Here is a 23,112-nt window from a genome sequence, read left to right as displayed (position 1 = left end):
CCTAACTTTTACCGCTTACTGCCTGTCTGTTCCCACTCTGTTGTACTCCCCGATCTTAGCCCCCGGATCGCGACAGCAAACTTGGTAACTTACACGTGTCGGTCTGATCAAGCTTCACCTTTCACTTTGGACTGTTGCGACACGTATACCATTACGTCATACTAGGGAATTTGCTAGATTGTGCACTTCCATTGTTTTGGTGAGTTTTGAAGTGGATTTTTTTGTTTTTTTATGGTAATAATTTTTACATCGATGAGAGACCATCGAATGGTATAATTATTTTGCTTTTTGAGTAATGTTAGGAATGATTGTTAAATTATAATAAATATTTATTATAATATTTAAGTTTAAAAATTTTTAATTTAATATTTAAATTAAAAATTTATTAATTAATATATTATTTATTTATAATATAATTAATTTCAAATAATAACATGAAAAAAACAAATAATCTTATAAATATTATATTAATTAATAAATTTATAATTTATATATTATATTAAAAAAATTAAAATTAAAATATCATATTAAATTAAATATTTAATAATTCAAAAAATCATTCATAACATTAATTTACTTGGATTTGAAGGCCAACATTTATTCGTTAAAAAAACCTAAAAAAAAATAAGTTTTTAATTTTTGTATTATTAAAATTATCATATAAGAGAAATTATTTTATTTATTATTTGTAAAATTTTTAAATTTTATAAAATGGTTAATATAATAATACATATCTTTTAAAGTATATTAATTAATTAAAAATTAAAATATGTATTAATTTTAAAAAAATCATTGATAATGTATTAAAAATTGACTCATAAAATAAATCATCAATAATTTTTTAATCCAAATTCGTTTACTGTTAGATTTTAGACAAATAATCTTATTAATTGAACAAATTTATCATTAAATTTGTAACTTATTTTAGTGCGTAAAATTTGGGTTGTTCTCCGTTAAAATAAGGAAATTTGTTTTTCTTTCTTTGCCTAATTAAATCAAGTGTTACATTTTGCACAATATTTCTAAGTGGGCAAATGACAATGAGAATATTCCTACTTGACTCTAGTAGATTTTGCTTGCACTATCGTCAAAAGCAGCCTACACTGCAATCATTAATCGACGGAAGTGAAAGAAACAAAAAAGTTTCAAGTAAATCTTTCTCTTAGATTTTTTTAGGTTACCTTTCCACGTATTGGATCCTTTTTTTTTTTTTTTTTGTTAAAACATATAAAAGTTCTTAAATTATAATTAAAATATTATTTAAAAAAATTAATTTTTTATTACAGTCAATCAATTTATTCAATATTTATTCAGCTAATTAAATTTTTATTTAAATCAATTAAAATAAAATTTCATTTTACATCAATAAAATTAATAAATATTTATTACCTAACATAATTAATATATGTAAAACTTAAAAATTAATTAAACTTTTTTTCTTCTCTATGTTTTTCCTTTTCTCTAAGATTCCTGTAAAATTTATTAATTGTAATTCAAAGATTAATTGATTTAATTTATTTAATGTGATTAAATTTTATCAAATTAAAGATTCAATTAACTTGAAATAAAAAATTAAAAATTTAATTAATTGTGATAAAATATTAAAGATCTAAATAATTATTAAATTATAATTCAAATATATCTTTGATCCTTCAACGTTTTATTTTTGATACATCGGTTAATTTAAGTTATTCAAGTAAAAAAAAAAAGAAAAACTCAGTTATAAATAAGTGGAAAACTATTACAGTTAAAATAAATTTTTAAAAAATTAATTGAGTTTATAAGAATCCAATATTTAGTTTGTAAATTTTAAGTTTGATTGTTATTATTAACCATCCCCTTTTATGAATATGCAATTCCAATTTAAGTTCTCATTAAAACGTGTAGTATGTCTTGAATTTTATAATGTTTTTAATGTTATAACCTTTTATCCTTCTTTAAAAAAAAAAATTGGTTGTTTTTGAGAATTTATTTCTTTTTAAAATACAATTAGGAATACATTCAAATTTTAATTGGATTAAAACTAAAATTAACATCCTATTGAAAACTACATTTCATATTATTAATTAAAATGACATGTTATGTTACTATAGTTGTTAGATATTAATTCAATTTAATACTTAATTTTATAGATTTTGGAGGAAGGTGAGGATATCCACATAGCACCTCACCTTTCCTTCAAAATTTATATTATATTATATTTTTTATTAAATAAATTTTATAAAAGAGGTAATGGGAGTAAGATGATAAAATAATTTATTTTTTATGAATTTTGATTCGTCTCAATTTAATTGATGCATTTCTTTAAATCAATGTTGGGTTTAAATTTTTTATTTTTGAAAAATTAGGACCAAGTCAAAGACCTAAGGTGTTTCGTCTTATATAGGATATTTATTTTATTATTTATTTAATTTTATATTTAAGCATATATTATACTAATAAAATTATTATTTAACATTTTAATTTAATCAATTCACATAATACCTTATCTGACATCCTTTTTTGTCATTTTCTTTTATTTTTTAGCTTTTAACATTTTTAATTAGATAAATTTTATATAAAAAAATCAATGGAAATAGAAATGACAAAATAACTCATATATAATCTAATAAGTTTTAATTTGCTCCAATAGGTATAGTGTGTTTTTAATCCAAGATCGGGTTGAGATTTTTTTTTTAAATTAAATTCAGGTCGAAAGTTTAAGGTATTTCGATTTATCTCAAATATATATAAAAATATATTTGATTATTTATTAAATTATATATGTAGTATATTAATAAAGTTATTACTTAATATTTTATTTCAATAAAAACTATATTTATATATAGTTAAGATGTAATTTATATTAAAAATAATATTTTATAACATTATACTAAATTAAAATTATTGAATTAATTTTAATTAATTTAGGTTAGATACAAGTTATACATACATACATATATACATATATATATATACTTATACAACAGGTCAAATTTGATATCAATAAATAATAACTTAATATTGGATCAAAACCAGAATCAAGTTGAATTATTAAAAAGTTAGATCAATCTGGGTGAGTATAAACTCATCCTAACAAGTTGCCATCTGCGCTATTAATTTGGCTCTTTTGTTTTTACTAGGGTTGTTTTTTTTAGTTTTGGCCTTATTCTTTATTTTAATTATTTATTTTAGTATTTTTTAATTTATGTTTATAAAAATAAATTGGCAATAAAAATGTCCATGTGGTTCCTCATTTGTCTTTTTTTTTTTGCCCTTTCATTTGTTTTTTTAGTTTTTTTCCTTTTTTTAATGAAATAAATTTTGTAAGAATTAGAGTCAATGGAGGTTGGGATATCAAAACAATATGTATTTGATGGATTTTGTTCTATTGATCTAATAAAGATGGTTTTTTTTTAAATCGAAATCGGGTTAAGGTATGATTTTTTTCTTTTGAAGATTATGTTGGGTCAAATACAAGTTTAGGATGTTTTGTCTTGTTTGTTTTGAGGCATTAATTTATATATTATATTAATAAAATTATTATTTATTATATTTACTTAAGAAAATATTATATTTATATATAATTAAGATGTAATATATATTAAAAAATTATATTTTATGAATGTTATATTATTAAATTGATTTATGATTAAGTCAAACCGAATGCGAGTTATATATCTATATGTCAAGTTAAGATTAAGTATAAAAAATAATAATTCGATATCCAATCAAAGTCGGGATGAATATAAATCCAAGAGGTATTTACACATATCCCTATTTAGCTTTTTTTTTTTTTTTTCCTTTTGCTTAGGCCTTTCTTTTTTTAGTTTTATCTTTGTTAATTAAATTTTTTAATAATTTTAAACTATATTTAGAAAAATAAATTTAAAAATTTTTTATATAATGAATGGATTTGTATTTGAATTAATTAAATAAACTATAAGAATAAAACGCATATATTATCTACAAATTAGTTTATATATTTTCTCTAATCATTACTTTTATAAAAAAAATTATAAATGAAAGTATATTCACTAATTTATTAAATTCAATATCATTAACTATAAATGAACAAATTTAAACCTGCAATAAAGCGTGGACATATTGCTAATCCGTACTAACTCATATAAAAATGATCCCTTAAGGGATTTGACTTTGACACCTGTCTTTTTTTTTTTTTTTTCACTAGCCCCCTTAAAGGTTCCTCGCTTAAAACCTAGATGATAGACTTAACAAGTGTAATTGAAATTGATCATCTCTCAACTTTTTCCTTTCAAAACGGCTTCCTTTTTACTTCTCTCAAATGTACTATCTTCTTTGACTTTTTTTTCCCTTACCGATTCCTTTTCCTTTATTTCCCTCCACCTTGCCTTTGATCACCTCCTCAACTCTTTCACTTCCGACGCTGATAAGTTTCTTCTTATCAATCGCACTTACAAGCTTGGTTCCCTTATCTTTCGTGCCGTTAATCACTCCACTTGAAAATTTACTTCGTATTATAACTCCATTGCCTGAGACTTTTTACCTGATATCACCATCAAGGTAAAACCTCAATTTTTTATCAATGGTTGTAATTTGTTATTTATTTCTTTCCTTTCAATCTTTTCGGTGGTTATGTGGGTTTTTTTTTTTATTGTAAGTGTTTCCAATGCTAGATTCAGAGAGTCTTTTCTACGTCGCGGTAACGTGTTTAATGTTTAACAGGCGTGCCATAGATCCTTTGTGCTATGCGAGTATTGACCTCACCACTATTTTGCCCAAGGTTAATAATTCCATTGTTTCCACAATGATGCATGTTTGTGATTTTTGTTTAATTATTGTTGCATGTTTGGTTTTTGTGTGGGGAACAGAGTTATTAAAGAAAAGGCTACATATTGGCTACTCGAATTATAATGAAATTGTCAATTTGATACTGGAAAAAAAATCATAATTAAGTACTTGAAATAATGTTCATTAATCAGCATCTACCTCTTCTTACAGTTTGATGCAGATTATCATTACAAGTTAATTTTGCATTTTGGCTTTTTTTGTGTAGGAGAATCAGAGCTCAAATGGAATAACTGTTAATGGTTATTATGATGCACAACAGAATGTGCAAGGACCGGTATTACATATTTACTAATTTGAATGGATTTTTATAAACTAACTTATGGGGATTTAACTATTTTGATTTTAACATTGATATTTTAAACTAGGGTAATAGTAGGTACGGTTAAATTTGGTGGAGCCACCTCATGATGGTTGTTATATTAATCAGCAAAGCATGCAAGGTCGGGTAAGTTATGTTGGCTTTACAACTATAATAATTAGTTACAAATAAAGGTGATAAAAGCTGACCCAACGAAACAGTCTCCCAACCCGAATGAAATCATATACCTGAATTGATTCGAGAAGTTAATACCCTAAACTCGGTCTAATCTGAATCCAAACAACCTAGCTCAGCTGTTCAAAACTTGATCCAGCATGACCCAAATTGGCTAAAATAAGCAATAATCTAACATGATTGACCCAAAATGATGCACCTAACCTGAACTATCAATCATTAAGGCTTCTTATAATCAGTTATTGTTCTGTTATAGTTTAGGTTGCATTTTGAATAGGTTGGGATAGTTAAACTTTATAGCACACAGCCATGATAGTTTTTTTTACACTCAACAAAGCATGTATGGACTCGTATGAAGTTTTGTAACGCCATTTTTTTGTTGATAAATTTGGTTTTATGAAAATGATTATAATGCTAAAATTTTCTTTATAGTGGTTTCTCATAAAGGGACAATTGGATTATCAACCTTCAGCAAGTTGCAATTATGCTTTGCAGGTAGTTTGGAAAACATTTGTCGAATAATATTTTTGGGCTGGCATTTATTAATACATGTTTGTATTTCCCTATTGCATAGTGGTGTTTCAAGACATCCATGACAAAGAGACACCATTAAGGTACCTGGAACTGCCTTTTGGGACAATTAACAATAGAGTCAGGGTTGTATATAGAAAGAGGAAAAGTGAATCCAAGAAATAGTTTATTACGCTATTATTCACATCAGTTAATTTCACTGATAACCAAAGTAAAATAGAAGTCATCTCACAATTTTTTGTGGTACATTGTGAGCTAAAATCTAGGCCACTTTTGTCTTTGCTAATTTTGATATGCCTCTGCCAAAAAGTTAGGATAAATGAAAATCCAATTTGATTTCATTCTTTTTTAATTTTTAAATCAAATCTCATTTAGTAAGCACTTGATATTTTTTTTAAACATAATTTTTTTAAAAAATATGAATTTTAAAAAATAAGAAGTGTTTATAAATTTGGTGGCATCAAGTTATAAACATTTTTAAATTTTAGATTCCGTTTCAAGTCTGACTTAAATCACCTATTTAATTTATATTTATTATTAAAATGTTAAAATTTTATAATATTAAATGTATTTTAAATTTAAAATTAAATAAAATTTTAATATAATAATATTTTGAATCTATACTTAAAAAAGTTATGCATAAAATCATAAATCTAACCTATAATCCAATTAACTAATAGGTCTACTTCCTAATAAGGTTAAAAAGTTATATTCAATTATGATTTTTTTTTTCTTTGCTTAAATTTTAAAAAACATTCATTAATCAAACATGGATATGAATTTAAAAATACGTATTTTTTAATTTATTTTAATTAACTTAAATTTATTTAACTAACTTTGTAAGATATAATTGATATAAAATTTTTATATTTTTCATATGATAAATAATATTATCATACTTAAAGTGTATGAGATTATTTGGTAAGAAAAAAACAATTGAAATTAAAAAAATAATTTGTGATTTTTTAAAAAAGCCTTATAAGTAACCATAATTTATAGGATTTTTTTATTATATTTTAACTATAAATTAATTTTAAACATAAATAATTAGATATATATGATTTTGTCTTTCTTTTAAAATTTAAAAATTTGAATAACTAATAATTTTTTAAATATATTTATTTGGTAAAAAACATAAAATTAAAAATGATTTTACGCGTTATCATGAAAATAAATTTTTTTACACATATAAATTATTTATTATTACCTTATTATATAGATAACAAAATAATTAGATTAAATAATAAGTAGCTTTTAACTTGCTACATCACTAACTAAATCTCCTCAAATTAAAAAAAGTTTCAATTACAATTGAAAATTAATTGATTGAATAATAATTAAAAGTAAATTAATAAAACAAAATAATTCGTACATTGCACAAGTAACAAACTAATTTTATATATATATATATATATATCATTTCGATATCAATTTTAAATATCTAAACTAGTTTGAAAAAAAAAAATGTTGAACATTTTTTTTTATTAAAAGAGCTTAATGAAATGAATTTAAATAATTTAATTTTTAGCTCAAATCGTATCTCAATTAGGATTGTAAATGATATATTAGTACTCGTAAGTTATTCGACTTTGATTCGAATAAAATTCGAATTCGACTCTATTATTATCGAATCGAATTAGAACTCGAGTAACTCAACTCATTGATTGAGTCGAGGTTAAGCATTTTTATACTTTACTTGAGTAGCTCGTAAGTCTAATTAATCTTTAATATTTAAATATATTATTATTATTATAATTAATAAAATATCTTAAATTTAAACTTGAACTCAAATACAATAATTAAATTTTTGTAATCGAATTTATTTTTACATATTAATAAAATCTAATCGAGTAGGTTTTAATAGTTTCATTTTATTCTGAATTAAGTGAGAATTAAAAAAAATTTAATTAAATTCAAACTGAATTTTAAACTTTAAATTTTATACGAAGCTCAAACTTAAGTTTAATATTATATTAATTCGAACTTGATCTATTATATTTTTAATTTTTATTTAAAAATTAAAATTTAATTGAATTTCAAATAATGAATTTATATCCGAGGTCGAGCTCAAGCTGATTCGATTTAACCGGGTTCGATTGCAGCCCTGCTCACAGCTCACAAAAATTCATAATTTGGTTTTCACTTTTCAGAGTAAGCATATACCCTTTTTCTCGTGTGCCAAATTGGCAAACTCCCATAGCACATGGTAGCACCAAAGCCATGACTGTCGTTGCAACCAGCTTCGCTTTCAAGACCCTCTCAACTAGACCCACTAAGAAGATGTGCCTTTACTTCTTTCCTCCCTCGAATCCAAGCTCTTTGGGATCCATTTCCGCAACCCAAATAGTTACTCCTCTTCTTCTCTTCACTGCTCTGCTGATATAACTGCTCCTTACGGTGGTGATTCTCGTTTTGGGTAGCTTTGTTTCTCTTATTATTTTGATTTGAAGGTGTGTTTGCATGTATAATTTTATGCTGCTATGGTTTAGATCAGATTCTGTCAGGCTTATTGATGAGTAGCAGAATATGGTTAGTTCCGTTGTCTTAAGGCAAATTTGTGCATTATCTTGAGATTTTTTATTCAGTTATCAAATTGATTTAATCTGTTAATCTGTAGGTTTGGGTAGTGTCTAAAAGCCAGGCCATTCAAATGGCTGAAAATGTGGAGCTCGATTTGGTATGCTTTTCTCGGTTGAAAATTGCACCCTTTTTATAAGTTAAATTTCGGTCATTTCTTGCTTTTACTACTTGGTTTTGTAAATTTACTTTTTTTTCTTGTTAAAAAATTGCTTAAAACTAAAAGTAAATAGTAGAAAGAGGCCTTATATTTGATTAAAATCTTAAAAATGAACAAGTTATTGAAATGTACATATTCCAGGCAAAAGTAGAATGTGCATTGCTCTTCACAAAAGTTGAATTTTTACTTTTTAAATATTACGAAAATATTATTTGCTTCATACATAAGCATATCTTTCTTCTTTTACTTTTTGACTGAATAAGCAAGTACTAAGGGAAATAATGGAATGGAGTCTTTGACATTTCCGTGTTCTACAATTGGTTTTATTACATGTCTAAATTCTGTGATGAATATGAATATAAATCTATGAAGTTGCTTAGTGGGGATGGGATGCTTTATGCTTGTAATCTAGCCTCATGCTTTAGGTATCAGTGTTATTATAATTCTTTTGCGGCTACATGAAGGTTAAGCAAAGTTCTTGTTTGAAACCTTCCATCTGTTTATGAGAAGTGGAGGAGGGAAAGATTGATGTAATTGGCTAGTAGACAGCACAAGAAATTCACAACTTTTATTGCATACTTGAGTGGGCATATGATCAGCAACTTGCTTGAGTAGGTACCAGAGTTATTGTAGTTCTTCTTTCTTGGTTTTCGTCAGTTTTAAACATATGCATTCTGGGATTCATTGGTTCTTATTTGGTTTTGGTTTTGCAAATTTTTCTGCTGCTGCATATGTCTCTGGATGCTAGCTTACATCTTTAAACATCATTACAGGTCATTTTAGTAGATTATAAGTGGCTTCAACTGTGCATTGCTGCAGGGCAGTCAATGTTGCCGTTAATGAGAAATTTATTTTATTTTTAATTTTTTGGATAAATAGGAATTTATTTTTTAAGATTATAATAATGGGAAAAAAGGTTATGTAATGAATCCATCTTCAGGTTTTAAATTAATAATTTATTTCAAAAAATGAAAATTCTAATGCACTTTAATTCATGAAGAAGAATGGAGAAGTAGGAAAACTTTATTGATATCATAATAGGTATCTTGAATATCTGTCCTAAAACAACAAATTCGAATAACAAAAACATTAGGATGAGGCAACAACCATAAGAGACATAGCAATTTTCCTAATCGAGATAAATCAATGTAATGATATTGATGACAGCATAAATTTAATTAAATAATTTAAGTGATAAGAGGAAGACATAAAAGAAAAAAGAGACATGTGTAAACCTAAAAATGGGGAAACCAATGAAGAGAAAATAGATTTGTTAGAAATAAGACAGAAGAGCCTAATCGAGTGAAATTGTGATTGCCTGGATATTTTTCTTTCTTAAGACAATCTAATACAAACAAATAGTGGGTTGGCACTGTTATTGGAACAGTGTGTTTGTGAGAGAGAAGCACTGCTCTAATAATAATGTGATGGTACCCTTCTCTGGTATAATAGTATACTTTTGTTTGTCTCTTGAGAAAACTTGATGTCAAAATGGTGAGTAGGAAGAAAATAATATGAAACAATCAAAGGCGTGTTCAAGCTGCAGAATTGTGCTAATTCTGGCCTTTGATAAGGGCACTATGAACCTACAATCCGCTTTGCTCTAAGTGTATACCTTAGAATCATAAGCTTAAGGTTGTGTAGGGACGTCAAGCTGGTATTTCAGTATACTTTCATCTGTTCATTGCCTCTGGTCTTTTTTTAAGCGATAATTTGCTTAAGTAGCCTATACATATTTGCTGAGTAGATCAAAAAACATATTTTTTTTCCTTTCTCTTTTAGAAAGAAAAGGTTCTTTTGAACTTCTTGTGTGTATTGGTGATAATGAAATTTGTTTTGATGCCACTTTTGCAGGTCATATAATTCCCTGATGCAGATCCTCCTGTTGTCAGAATAATGGATTATAGGTATAATATGCTTTATGCTATCTTAAGAGAAATAGTATTAGTCTATTATTATTCATGTACTTTTATGGACTTTATCTCCTACTGGTTTAGAAGAAATGGTTGTGAAATTAAAGCGTCTGCCAAACAGTGTTTTTCTTTTTAAAGTGAAGTTGGGGAAAGAGAGATTTAAGCTTGGAGCAGTCCTTTCAGATGAAAGAAAAGTTCAGTACACTATGGACCCTCTCAAAGTGAAGTAAATAAAGGTTGGGGGAACAATCAGTTGAGTCTAGCAGACTGTTCATCTACATTTTTATGCTAATTAATATTTTAATGTAGTTCTTTATGATAATTAATAACTTAATGTGGTACTTTATCTATTACTCATATACATGTTACTGAACACAGCACTACTGAACTGATGCAAAAAAATGCTAAATCAATAGTCTTAACTTCTATATATCTTTTCCCTCTGAAATTTCTTTTTGAACCGTAGTAATACTTGCTTTTACCTTTTTCTAGGTAAGTACAGATATGAACAACAAAAGAAGAAGAAAGTACAGAAGAAAAAAAGTGCATTTGAATATCCTTTCTCTTAAGAGTTTTCTCATGAGGGAATGCTAAAGTCATATAACATCAGGCTGGTGGCGAAGCGGCTCTTTTCTATTTTAGTATTGTTTGACATGATTCTTTGGACCCAGTCAGTATGACTGTGGATTTAGCACTTCCCTGTATATTTCTATTTGCTTCATGATTAAACTTTTCTTTTTGAGAAAGGATGCTGACTAAACTATGATTTTAACTGCCAGCCAATTGCATGGGTTTGTAGGACCTGAAAATGGGGTAAGTATTTGCATCGTGCTTCTATGTAGTATTTGCATTTAATCTCATAATTTATGGCTTTTGTTATATTACTTTGTTTCATGGTTTTTATAAATGGTCAATTATCATCTATAGTTACAAAACAAGTTTCTCTTGGCAAAATTATTTCATAATCACACTTCATAGATATTTGCTAGCTGTTAAAATTTTCTTTCAAACACCGATGACCCTAGTCTGTCCCCAAATATCTTTTCTCTGGGTGTCAAATTTTTCTTTCAAACAACAATGGCTTGGAAAACGAACTATAATCCTACTATTTAATATCTTGCTTTTTGGTAGTCTAAAAATGAGAAATGTTTTATCATTTTATTATTAATCTGCAGTTTATTTTGTTATGATAAAATGATTAATGCTCTTGGGAGAGAAAGGTGACATGTTACCCTGATACCTCTGGCTCATGAGAAGTGTCAAGAAGCACATGCACAATCTATCCCCGCATAAACACTATACGAGGCTTGCAATTTAACCTATTTTGAGCTGTTATTTGGAGGCCAAGTATTTCCTCTGTTGAATTTTGCAGATTAAGGGAATTCATCAATAAAGGAACAGTGTGATATTAATAGGCTTTAGACTTGCGACTATCTGAATGTACAAGTTTCATTCCATCATCTTTTATTAACACCGGAGGTAGAAAGTTGTGATCATTTACCATGGTTGTGTTATGTCAATGGTACTATCTCAGTGAAGTGAAGAATACTTGGTGTTGAATCCGACTTTGCCTAGTCTCTTCCTTGATGTGTAAGTGCCTTTATTCAATCATATATCTTTTTCATCAACAGGGGTAAAAGGTTGCAAGAGTAACTTATTTGACTGTGGCTTCCTTCAAGAACTTTATTCTAAATCTATAATGAATAGCTATTTTTGAGCTCTTTCTATTGTTTTGGTGTTTCTAAATTGCTTTTGTTTGTTTTAAACAATTATAACATTGATCAACGTGACAAGGTATTTTCATGTTGAAATTCTATTGTTCTGTTCGTTTGAAAGCCGCAAGTTTGTTTCTGAAAAATGGTGACAAGGTATTTTCAGTTTCATATGGTGGTTGCATATTCATACTTGATGTGATACATATAGGCTATGTCATGCTTTGGAGTTCAATAGCACTAAGTAGTTTGATCTATGCTTTCAGGTTAAGGTCATACTGAACTTGAAGGGGTGAGAAAATGAATTAAGAAATATGGCTACGCAGCTCATAGGGTGTTTCCAGAATGATGTTGGGGAGGTACATTCGTGAAGTATCTTTTTCTCTTCCATGAATGATGAATATGCCACTTTTAAGGGTAAAATAATAAAAATAATCATATAGAGCTCTCAAATTTCCAACAGTGCTATATTGTAGATTGTTTTTAGATTAAATCATGAAATGAGCATTATGCTTAGGTGGCAAATTTTAAGTTGCAAACTTGAAACAGCCCAAGTTGAAATGGAAAATGTTTAAGCATTTCCAGAACCAGAGGTGGCATTAACTTGCATTTTGATTTAATCAGGGTAATTTCTTTTAGGTGCTTCTTAGATAACTTCTTTTTTTTTTTTCAAAAACAACCATTTTTTTTTTCTTTTTGAAAGATGTCATCAAATAGTTCCCAGAAGAAGAGTGTTATTGAATGTTCTCTAGCAGATTGGGTAATATGTGCGGTTGGACAACAAGAATGAAAACAGAAGAGTGATCTGTGAACAACGTAGAATAATCAGCAACTGTCAGCTTTGGTTGTGGTGTTTTTCCCCTTCATGCATCTTTATGCTGTTTAGTGCATCTGTTATCGTATTTGCCATTCATATTTCCTTACCTAAAAGCTTCTTTGAACTCTAAATTCTAATCTCCATCCTGATCTGCAGCTTGCAAGTGAGGGAAGCAAAAACTTTCAAGACGGATATATTCATAGTTTCGATTCCAAATAAGGCTGTTGTACAAAAGGCTCAAGATCCAGGAAAGAAAAAAGATAAACCAACCAAAAATGAAGTCTCAGCTGGTCTGCTGGTGTCTGAGTATCAAATCTCGAGGAAAAAGTGTTTATGGCAGTATAATAGTCAGCTGGTAGATTTATTTTCTTCAACAATGGAGTTAGGCCTTGTCCTTGGAAGTCTTGTATGGTATGTTAGTGTGTCACAACTCACAGCCTGTATTAAATGTTTGTTAGATTTTAATAACAGAAGCAACCTTTTTTTATTACATCAAATACTTGTAACATTTTATGGTAACATAATTGAATCTCTCCTAGCCTTCCTCCGTTTTGTTTCAAATGAACTCAGTGATGTGCGACCCAAGTTTGGTTCAGAAAGTTCTGTTATGAGGTCAGTGGTACTTCCTATTAGGATAATATCCCTAACGCTGTGATTGGTAGGAAGGAAAATGGAGTAATGGTGAAGACAGGAAAACAGAAATGGAGTAACGGTGAAGACAGGAAAACAGAAGAGGGAAGGAATGAAGGAGTATTTTTTTTTCCTTCTTCGTGTTTGGTGCAAGATATGGATGCCAAAAGGAAACGAAAGTTGAGGGTAAAATCATAAATCAACATTTGTTTTTTCTCCCACATCCGACGAATTGGATTTTGATTTTTGAGGGAATCGAAAGGCACAAACAAATTTATTAGATGGTCTTTGGGGGCTTGATGCATTGCCCGTCTCTGCGAACATATCCCTTGTATGAGAGTTTTTGCTGTACGCTAGTAAGGTCAAGAGGGAAAACTATGGTGGAGACTGGAGAGGACTATATGCTGCCAGTGTGGCAATGGTCGTGTGGAAGCGACTTCTCTTGGTTCATAGTACGTTATGTGAGGGATGAAAAAAGGATGACTAGCTAGTCTAGACAAGTCTGAGTTCACTGTTAGTTTCATAGTTGTTAGAATTGAATCAAATTGTTGATTTGACCGATTGAATTGATAAATCAATAGTAAAATCGATCCGATTTTATAGATAAATCTTGCTTTAAATTGTTGTGAACTAGTGATCGAGATAATAAATCAATAAATTAAATATATATTTTTTTAAATCAAACTAATTCAATATCAACTAATAAAATTAAATAAAATATAAAAAAAACACTTTAAATATTTAAAATAATTTAATTAAACTCTTATACTATTATTTTATTTAAATAAGCTTGTCAACTCTTTTTATTTTTTTTTTATTATAAAAGCTATTGTATCCTTATATTAATGATATATTATCATATTTTGAGATATGTAAATAATGATATTAAAAAAAAACTTACACATATGTAAAAATAAGTAATTTTAAAAAAATAATTTAATAAAAAAATTTATTAATTGATACCATAATAAAAAATAATTATAAAATTAATAATATATAAAATTAATAAAAAATAAAAATATTAAAAAATGATTAATTATTTGATCATGATCGAAAATAATTAATAAAAGAAAAAATATATATACGTAAAATTAATAAAAAAATACATTCATATAAAAAATATAAAAATAATTTTAATTTTCTTTTTACTAATTTTCATATAAATATAAATATATTCTTTTTATTAATTTTATATATAAATATTTCTTTTTTATTACATAAAGATTAATTATTACATATTAATAAATATAAATAATTATTAGTTATTATTTAATATTTATTATATTTATTAAAATATAAATATTATTTTTAACTATTAAAATATAAAATATGATTTTAATAAAATATTAAATAATTTTATTTCTAAGTAGTAATTAATTGTTTTATAAATTTTATATTTTAAAATTTGTAGTTTATAATATATCTTAAAATTTATAATTTTATGATTAAATTATTAAATTATAACTTTAGCTAAAAGTTCAAAATTTGAAATTTTATAATATTTTTTATAATATTTTTTTATTAAATCGATAATTGATCCGAACTTTAAATGGTTAATATCCGATCCAATTTTTACAAACATGGTTGATTTTAGTCTGATGGCTCTTAAACCCTTTTTTGGACAGCGACTAGCAGAAACCTAGGTATTTGCCATAGCCTTGGAAGATAATTATGCACGTGTTAAGAACAAATGGAAGCTCTATTTTTGATGCATGCAGTGAAACATATTTTTTCCAAGCTTGAAGAAATCTACCTATCTGGCCAGGAAACCAAAAGGGTTGGGGAATCAATCAGAGTCGATAAATCTGCTTTCAAGACAAAAAAATATGCTGGAAAGAAACCATGTTGCATACTTGCATTGCTGTTAGTGTTAAAATCTGATTTGCACGTAACAGGGGCTTGATCAGTCAGTATATAAAAAAGTTGGGGAGGACTAGGCTGTCTAGAAGATGGAGAGATCTCAACCTTATCCACCTAACGATTGGAACTTTAACTTTGGTTTTAAGTTCTTCCATCCCAAGCATACTCCTCACGTTTTTTTCTTTTCTATCACCATTTTCACCACCAATTCAAGCAATAGATTTTTGCTTTTATTGTATTGCATATGACAGGACCTCTCGCTATCCAATTTTACTTTTATTTTCATTCTCTTTCCAACTGCATGAAACGCAGCTGCCTCCTGGATATCTGCTAACACCTACCCTTGACCACAGATTACAATTATTATCAGCCTAGTATAGCAGTAATTGAAGCTTTGCTTTCGAAGAAAGTAATTGACCCTTGTGAAAACATATTTTAGATGTTCAGTTTTTATTGAAAAATCAGGGTCCCCTTTGGTTTGAAAAAATGTTTTTTGTTTTCATATTTTTTTTTCTAAAAAAATATATTTAATGAACGGAAACAAAAATTGTTTTCTAAAAATAAAAAATAAGAAAAAATAAGTAATTATAGAAAAAATTATTATTAATGCTATCCAATTATAAATATATAAAATATATTTATTAATTAATAACTTTCAAAAGTATTCAAATATGAGGTCAACTTCTTAATTTGCTAAATATAAGTAAAAAAGTAATGAACATTTTTTATTTTCATAATTAAAAATATTTTTTTCATATTTAAATTTAAATTTATTATTTTTATTTTTTTAAAAAATAAAAATAAAAAATCTTTTGTTTTCTAAAACTAAATACTACCCTAGTGTCTATTTTGAGGGCAGTAAATTTCTATTGTAAGTAAGATAGTTTTCCCTTTCGAAGAAATCATGGCTGCCAGTATATAGTCATGTCGTGCAAAATTGTTATCTCAACCCCTGTGAGTCTTAACATCCTTTTTTTTTTTTTTTAATACGAAGGTCTTAATTTAAAATTGTTGTAAATGTTAAAATTTAAAATTAAATTTATTGAATATTAATTTTTAAAAATTATTGCACGAATAAAATAAATTAAATTCGTGATTTCATAAAGTTTCACTTTTAGAATCAAACCAAGTTTAAATTTCTACTTCCATGACTGCTAATGCCTTGTGCAATGGTATGACAATCAGTTTTCCTTGATTCATGACCGGAGCATACTGAGTTTGGCTTGAAAATTGGTCTCCTTAGCTTTACACATCTAGACTTTTGCGATGTGAAATATCTGCAAAAAAAAGTTTAGATAAGCAGAGCAACCAAAATAGTAGTGGTTTCGGAGGCGAAGCCCTGCTGCAACCAGAATTTTGATGATTATTATCTTTGTGTCACATCACTTTTGACTATTTCACATCTACACCAATCAAATTTGGTGTTAACCTTCTATGAATTGGTCTATTACTCAATGAAAACACATGGAGTTCCATAATCTATCAAAAAAAAAAAAAATCATTGAAAATATTTTTACAGTACTTGGCTAAAGTTTTGGAAATGGAAAAAGAAAATGAAAGGCAACATTTAATAGACAAAACAAGCATGATTTCTTATGGGAGTAAAATTAAAGATAATTGAGGCAAAGAGGAAACAAAGAAGATTAAAATAGACAGATAGGAGGTCGTTGAAGCTTGAAACTTGTAAAAGCCGGGAAAGAAGGAGCAATGGTAGTTGGAAAAAACAGACGAAATCTTAACTTCAAGGCAATGGAGACTCTGCAACCAACGACACCATCTCTTATGTGGACACATTAGGTAAGAGAGCCACACTTTCAGCTCCCATTCTCCTATTTCTCATTCATAAAACACTTCCTCTCTCCCCTCTCCATTCTCCATTGCCTTGTTCCTCGTTCCTTCCCTCCCTCCAATGGAAGCCAGCGCTGGACTTGTCGCCGGTTCTCACAACCGCAATGAACTTGTTGTCATTCATGGCCATGAAGAGGTATATATACACGGAAAGATAAAAAAAAGACACAGTTTTAAGTAACAGTTTAAACCCATTTTTCTTTTACTTGAGAGATGAGTTTTTATTGTGTTTTTGGCTTGTGCAGCCTAAACCTCTGAAGAACCTGGATGGTCAAGTTTGTGAGATTTGTGGAGATGGGATCGGGCTGACAGTAGATGGAGATCTTTTTGTGGCCTGCAACGAGTGTGGTTTTCCTGTTTGTAGGCCTTGCTATGAGTATGAAAGAAGGGAAGGGACTCAACAGTGCCCTCAGTGCAAAACTAGATACAAGCGTCTCAAAGGTATTGTCAGTAATATGCTTGTTGCAGCATCCATTAATTCTTCTAGGAAGTGAACTCACATTTTCTTTTTGTTCTAATTATGTCGGGAAGGGAGTCCTAGGGTGGAGGGAGATGAAGATGAAGAGGATGTGGATGATATCGAACATGAATTTAACATTGATGATGAACAGAACAAGCATAGGAATCTGGCAGAATCAATGCTTCATGGGAAGATGAGCTATGGAAGAGGCCCGGAAGATGAAGAAAATCCTCAAATCCCACCAATTATAACTGGTGTCCGGTCTAGACCGGTAAGCAAAGTTCTTGTTTTGTCATTAAGGCTCAGTACAACATGAAAATATTTTCCTGTTGCCATGAAAACCTTTAATAATAACTTTTTTTTTATCTGTTCTTGCAGGTGAGTGGGGAATTCCCAATAGGAGGTGCTCTTGCTTATGGGGAACACATGTCAAATTCTTCCCTTCATAAACGAGTGCACCCCTATCCTATGTCAGAATCCGGTATGTTTTTTAATCTTGTTTCACATAGAAGTACTTGATTTTTGGAAATTTTTGCATCAATCAGGGAGGAAAGTTTGTGACCTTCTGCACACGTTCAGCTGATTTCTTAAATGTTAACCACAAAATTACAAAGTCTTAAGTTTTCAAGCTTTGGGTGGTCTAAAAATCAACTTTTCTTTTTATATGACTGTGATCAGTATATATGGATATATGCCCATAAATTTTCCATCCAAGTAGTGCAAATTGGCTATGCAACATATCAAAAGAGAAAAATGATGTCTCACTTTTTGTTTTGCTCTGCATATACACTTGCAAACAAAAGAAAGCGCAAGATGGGATGAAAAGAAAGAGGGAGGATGGAAAGAGAGAATGGATGATTGGAAACTGCAGCAAGGGAATCTGGGTCCTGAAACTGATGACGCCAATGACCCTGACATGGCCATGTAATTCCTTACTGCTGTTAAATGCTAGCACGTGAAAGACTTGTATGTGCAGGAGCCAGTTTGTTAACCAGTATGTGTTTTCTCATGTGAACTTCTTACAGGCTTGATGAAGCTAGGCAGCCACTGTCAAGGAAGGTGCCAATTGCATCTAGCAAGATCAATCCTTACCGTATGGTGATTGTGGCTCGTCTGGTTATCCTGGCTTTCTTCCTCCGCTATCGAATTTTGAACCCGGTGCATGATGCAGTTGGGCTGTGGCTAACTTCTGTTATCTGTGAAATCTGGTTTGCCTTTTCATGGATCCTTGATCAGTTCCCTAAGTGGTTCCCTATTGATCGTGAGACATATCTTGATCGGCTTTCCCTCAGGTATAAAGATTTTGCAATATTCTAATGACGCACTTAAAGTATTGAAGCAGCTTTGATGCAGAACCGTTCATAATTAAAAAAATAGAACAGAATTCCTGATACCAGAAATCAACTTTTACACCTTCATAAGAGTATTTAAAATTAATCTTCTAAAACTACATGCTTTAAGAACATCCTTTATAATGACTGCAATTCATCTACGGTCTAGTTATTTTTTGCCCCATAATCAAACTCATAATGGTCGATGCAGATATGAGAGGGAAGGTGAGCCCAATATGCTTGTTCCTGTTGATATCTTTGTCAGTACGGTGGATCCCATGAAGGAACCCCCTCTTGTTACAGCTAATACAGTTCTATCAATCTTGGCCATGGACTATCCAGTGGATAAGATCTCTTGCTACATTTCTGATGATGGTTCTTCCATGCTCACCTTTGAAGCATTGTCCGAAACAGCTGAATTTGCTAGAAAATGGGTGCCATTCTGTAAGAAATTTGTTATAGAACCCCGAGCTCCTGAGATGTACTTTACTTTAAAGGTTGATTATCTCAAGGACAAAGTCCAACCCACATTTGTTAAGGAGCGTCGAGCTATGAAGGTTTGTATATATGAACTAGACAGCTCAGAGTTTAAGCTGAAGTAAGTTAATTTATTTGAAGTTCAATTCTTCTTGGTTTTTAACAGAGAGAATATGAAGAATTCAAGGTTAGGATAAATGCACTTGTCGCAAAAGCCCAGAAGGTTCCTCCAGAGGGGTGGATCATGCAAGATGGGACACCATGGCCAGGAAATAATACTAAAGATCACCCTGGTATGATTCAAGTATTTCTTGGTCAAAGTGGAGGCCATGATACTGAAGGAAACGAGCTCCCTCGGCTTGTTTATGTATCTCGAGAGAAAAGGCCTGGTTTTCTGCATCACAAGAAAGCCGGTGCCATGAATGCCCTTGTAAAGATCTAATTAAGCACTTAATAACTTCTGTTTCATTCAAGTTCCCTTCGTTTCTAGGCGCTGATGATAATTATGCTAAGTCAATTGCAGGTTCGTGTCTCTGGAGTGCTTACAAATGCGCCTTTTATGTTGAACTTGGATTGTGACCATTATGTGAACAACAGTAAGGCTGTAAGAGAGGCTATGTGTTTCTTGATGGACCCTCAAATTGGAAGAAAGGTCTGCTATGTCCAATTCCCTCAAAGATTCGATGGTATTGATAGGCATGATCGATATGCCAATAGAAACACTGTTTTCTTTGATGTAAGTGCAACAAGAAATTCCACATTCCCACTGTTTGAGATGGCCAAATGGGGCTTTATGATTGTTTAGTACACTATAAGATTATATATAGGGACAAATTAAATGAATCGGTTTTTTTATTCTTTTTCTCGGATTTCTGCAGATTAACATGAAGGGTCTAGATGGTATTCAAGGCCCTGTATATGTGGGCACAGGGTGTGTTTTCAGAAGGCAAGCTCTCTATGGTTATGAACCTCCCAAGGGCCCTAAGCGCCCAAAGATGGCAAGCTGTGGTTGCTGCCCTTGCTTTGGACGCCGCAGAAAGGATAGAAAGGATTCTAAGGATGGTGGAAATGCAAATGGGCCAAGCCTAGAAGGTGTTTGAGATTACTTTTTTCTTGTTTTCAATTTTGAACTGCTTTCCTAGATACTGTTCCTTCACCTTCTTCCCTAGATGCTGTTTCTTCACCTCACCTCACTTCAATTCTTTTTATATACAAACAGCAACAGAAGATGATAAGGAGCTACTGATGTCCCAGATGAACTTTGAAAAGAAATTTGGACAGTCAGCCATTTTTGTTACTTCAACCCTGATGGAACAAGGTGGTGTCCCTCCTTCCTCAAGCCCTGCAGCTCTGCTTAAAGAGGCCATTCATGTAATTAGTTGTGGTTATGAAGACAAAACGGAATGGGGTAGTGAGGTATTGCCAACTTCTTGAAATTTCATGACATTCGACTTCTAATTTAGGAAGAAGAGTAATATTTCTTATTGCTTATAGTTGGGTTTTTTTAAAGTTTAAAACATTCATAATGTGAAGATTTTTGTGCCTTCTGTACGTGCAGCTTGGCTGGATTTATGGCTCAATTACAGAGGATATTCTAACAGGTTTCAAGATGCACTGCCGTGGATGGAGGTCAATATACTGTATGCCAGTGTTACCAGCATTTAAGGGTTCAGCTCCCATCAATCTCTCAGATCGACTCAACCAAGTCCTTCGTTGGGCTCTTGGTTCTGTTGAAATTTTCTTTAGTCGTCACTGCCCTGCGTGGTACCGCTTCAAGGGAGGAAAGCTGAGGTGGCTTGAGCGATTTGCATATGTCAACACAACCATCTACCCCTTCACATCCTTACCACTCCTTGCCTATTGTACCCTTCCAGCAATATGTTTGCTCACAGATAAATTCATCATGCCACCGGTAAATGAATGATTCTTATTTCATCATTTCAAGTACTGACGTTGGAACGCTAACTGAAGATTAAACAGCTTATCTGCTAATTTAACTTGTTCTTGATTCTCTCCTGCAACAGATAAGCACCTTTGCAAGTCTATTGTTCATTGCCTTGTTTCTTTCAATCTTTGCAACTGGTATTCTTGAGCTAAGGTGGAGTGGTGTGAGCATTGAGGAATGGTGGAGAAACGAGCAATTTTGGGTCATTGGTGGTATTTCAGCACATCTGTTTGCTGTTGTCCAAGGTCTGCTGAAGGTTCTAGCTGGTATTGACACTAATTTCACTGTCACATCCAAGGCAACAGATGATGAGGAGTTTGGAGAATTGTACGCCTTCAAATGGACAACCCTCCTGATTCCTCCGACCACTGTCTTAATCATCAACCTAGTTGGAGTTGTTGCAGGCATCTCAGATGCCATAAACAATGGATACCAATCTTGGGGACCTCTATTTGGAAAGCTCTTCTTCTCCTTCTGGGTGATTGTCCATCTCTATCCGTTCCTTAAAGGTCTAATGGGGAGGCAAAACAGGACACCAACCATTGTTGTTATATGGTCAGTGCTATTGGCTTCAATCTTCTCCTTGCTTTGGGTCCGAATTGACCCATTTGTCTTGAAAACCAAGGGACCAGACACCACACGATGCGGCATCAACTGCTGAAAAGTTTGGTTTCCCTTTCTTCTTTGATGCGTGGCTCTCAATATTATTCATGTACATTCTTGATCTTACGAGTATGTGGTATGTGATGTATGAACAAGCAAAATGGAGATGCACTAGAAAGAATAAAATTAGAGTGAAAATTTTTGTATAGTTATATGCATTGTACCAAGTTTTGTCATTGAATTGAAAATAGCTCTACTTTGTGATCCCCTCTGTTTAATTGCTAAGTTTGCATGTTCTCATTCTGGCATCTCAAACTACATAGCATTTCATTTTCTTCCTTCTTTTCTTTGGAACTTGGGAACATCAATCCATTGCCTTTTAAGAAGCTCTTGTCTTGAAGGAATAGCTTAGTTGGGTTAATACCCGATGATCGTGTAGATACCATAGTATGTAGAGCAAATGCCTATAATGCCATTTAGGAGAAAGGGCATGCTTAAGGCTAAGCCATGGCAAATGCTTAAAACAAGCAATCAATGGCTTTGCCCTTTGAAATATTAATAGCATAATTGTTATGCCATTCAAAGTGCATTTCTAATCTACAAGATAAGACTTAAAACATGAAGGCGTCAATCTATGGCGATTCTATCAAGAGTTTGAGATTGAATCTTGCTCTTATTAAGATTGAAAGAGTCAGAAGAGAAGGATGAGGAAAAGTACGTATTTGCATAGTCAACCATTTGAACCATAAAAAGAAAATAGAAGTCAAGATGATCAGTGTTGAGGCTTCCACCCCCCCCCCCCCCCCCAAAAAAAAAAAAAGAAGAATCAAAATAATAACTAAAAAAATTAAGTAATAAATAACTATGGTGTGTTTTACTTAATGGTACTTGGGATATGAAATCTGACGGTAATTTTGACTTCTTACAAAACCACACCACACAA

General features: G+C 30.4%; 1 protein-coding gene and 2 long non-coding RNA genes across 11 annotated transcripts; all 3 read left to right on the top strand.

Moving 5' to 3' along the window:
* The first annotated feature begins 4,187 nt into the window (after positions 1-4,187).
* On the top strand, positions 4,188-6,140 carry LOC149518514 (uncharacterized). Its single transcript, XR_016342949.1, has 5 exons — positions 4,188-4,524; positions 4,687-4,744; positions 5,018-5,086; positions 5,189-5,257; positions 5,753-6,140. It is a non-coding gene; the product is annotated as an uncharacterized LOC149518514 (long non-coding RNA).
* Positions 6,141-7,905: 1,765 nt separating this feature from the next.
* On the top strand, positions 7,906-13,512 carry LOC111284834 (uncharacterized). Of its 9 annotated transcripts, none has more exons than XR_016342948.1 (9): positions 7,906-8,365; positions 8,454-8,513; positions 10,428-10,480; positions 10,608-10,738; positions 10,979-11,132; positions 11,266-11,299; positions 11,859-12,076; positions 12,465-12,557; positions 13,172-13,512. It is a non-coding gene; the product is annotated as an uncharacterized LOC111284834 (long non-coding RNA). The 9 variants fall into 9 exon arrangements; XR_016342945.1 differs by adding an exon at positions 9,038-9,184 and having other exon boundaries at positions 7,940-8,365; positions 10,979-11,299; XR_016342944.1 differs by adding an exon at positions 9,038-9,188 and having other exon boundaries at positions 7,940-8,365; positions 10,979-11,299.
* A 3,869-nt stretch (positions 13,513-17,381) lies between these two features.
* Positions 17,382-22,435, top strand: LOC111286588 (cellulose synthase A catalytic subunit 7 [UDP-forming]-like). The gene is made up of 13 exons (XM_022876625.2): positions 17,382-17,489; positions 17,599-17,794; positions 17,885-18,084; positions 18,192-18,294; positions 18,617-18,737; positions 18,839-19,105; positions 19,356-19,701; positions 19,788-20,051; positions 20,145-20,357; positions 20,500-20,713; positions 20,841-21,037; positions 21,180-21,533; positions 21,646-22,435. The coding sequence occupies exons 1-13, from the start codon at positions 17,415-17,417 to the stop codon at positions 22,225-22,227; spliced, it is 3,132 nt and encodes a 1,043-aa protein (XP_022732360.2). The 5' UTR covers positions 17,382-17,414; the 3' UTR covers positions 22,228-22,435.
* The last annotated feature ends 677 nt before the right edge of the window (positions 22,436-23,112 follow it).

The sequence above is a fragment of the Durio zibethinus genome, chromosome 6 (genome assembly GCF_047325235.1).
Source record: "Durio zibethinus cultivar Kanyao isolate XHJ-2024 chromosome 6, ASM4732523v1, whole genome shotgun sequence".
NCBI classification, from domain to species: domain Eukaryota; kingdom Viridiplantae; phylum Streptophyta; class Magnoliopsida; order Malvales; family Malvaceae; genus Durio; species Durio zibethinus.
The sequence above is the reverse complement of the archived record's forward strand: the minus strand, read 5'-3'. Positions and strand labels throughout refer to the sequence as shown.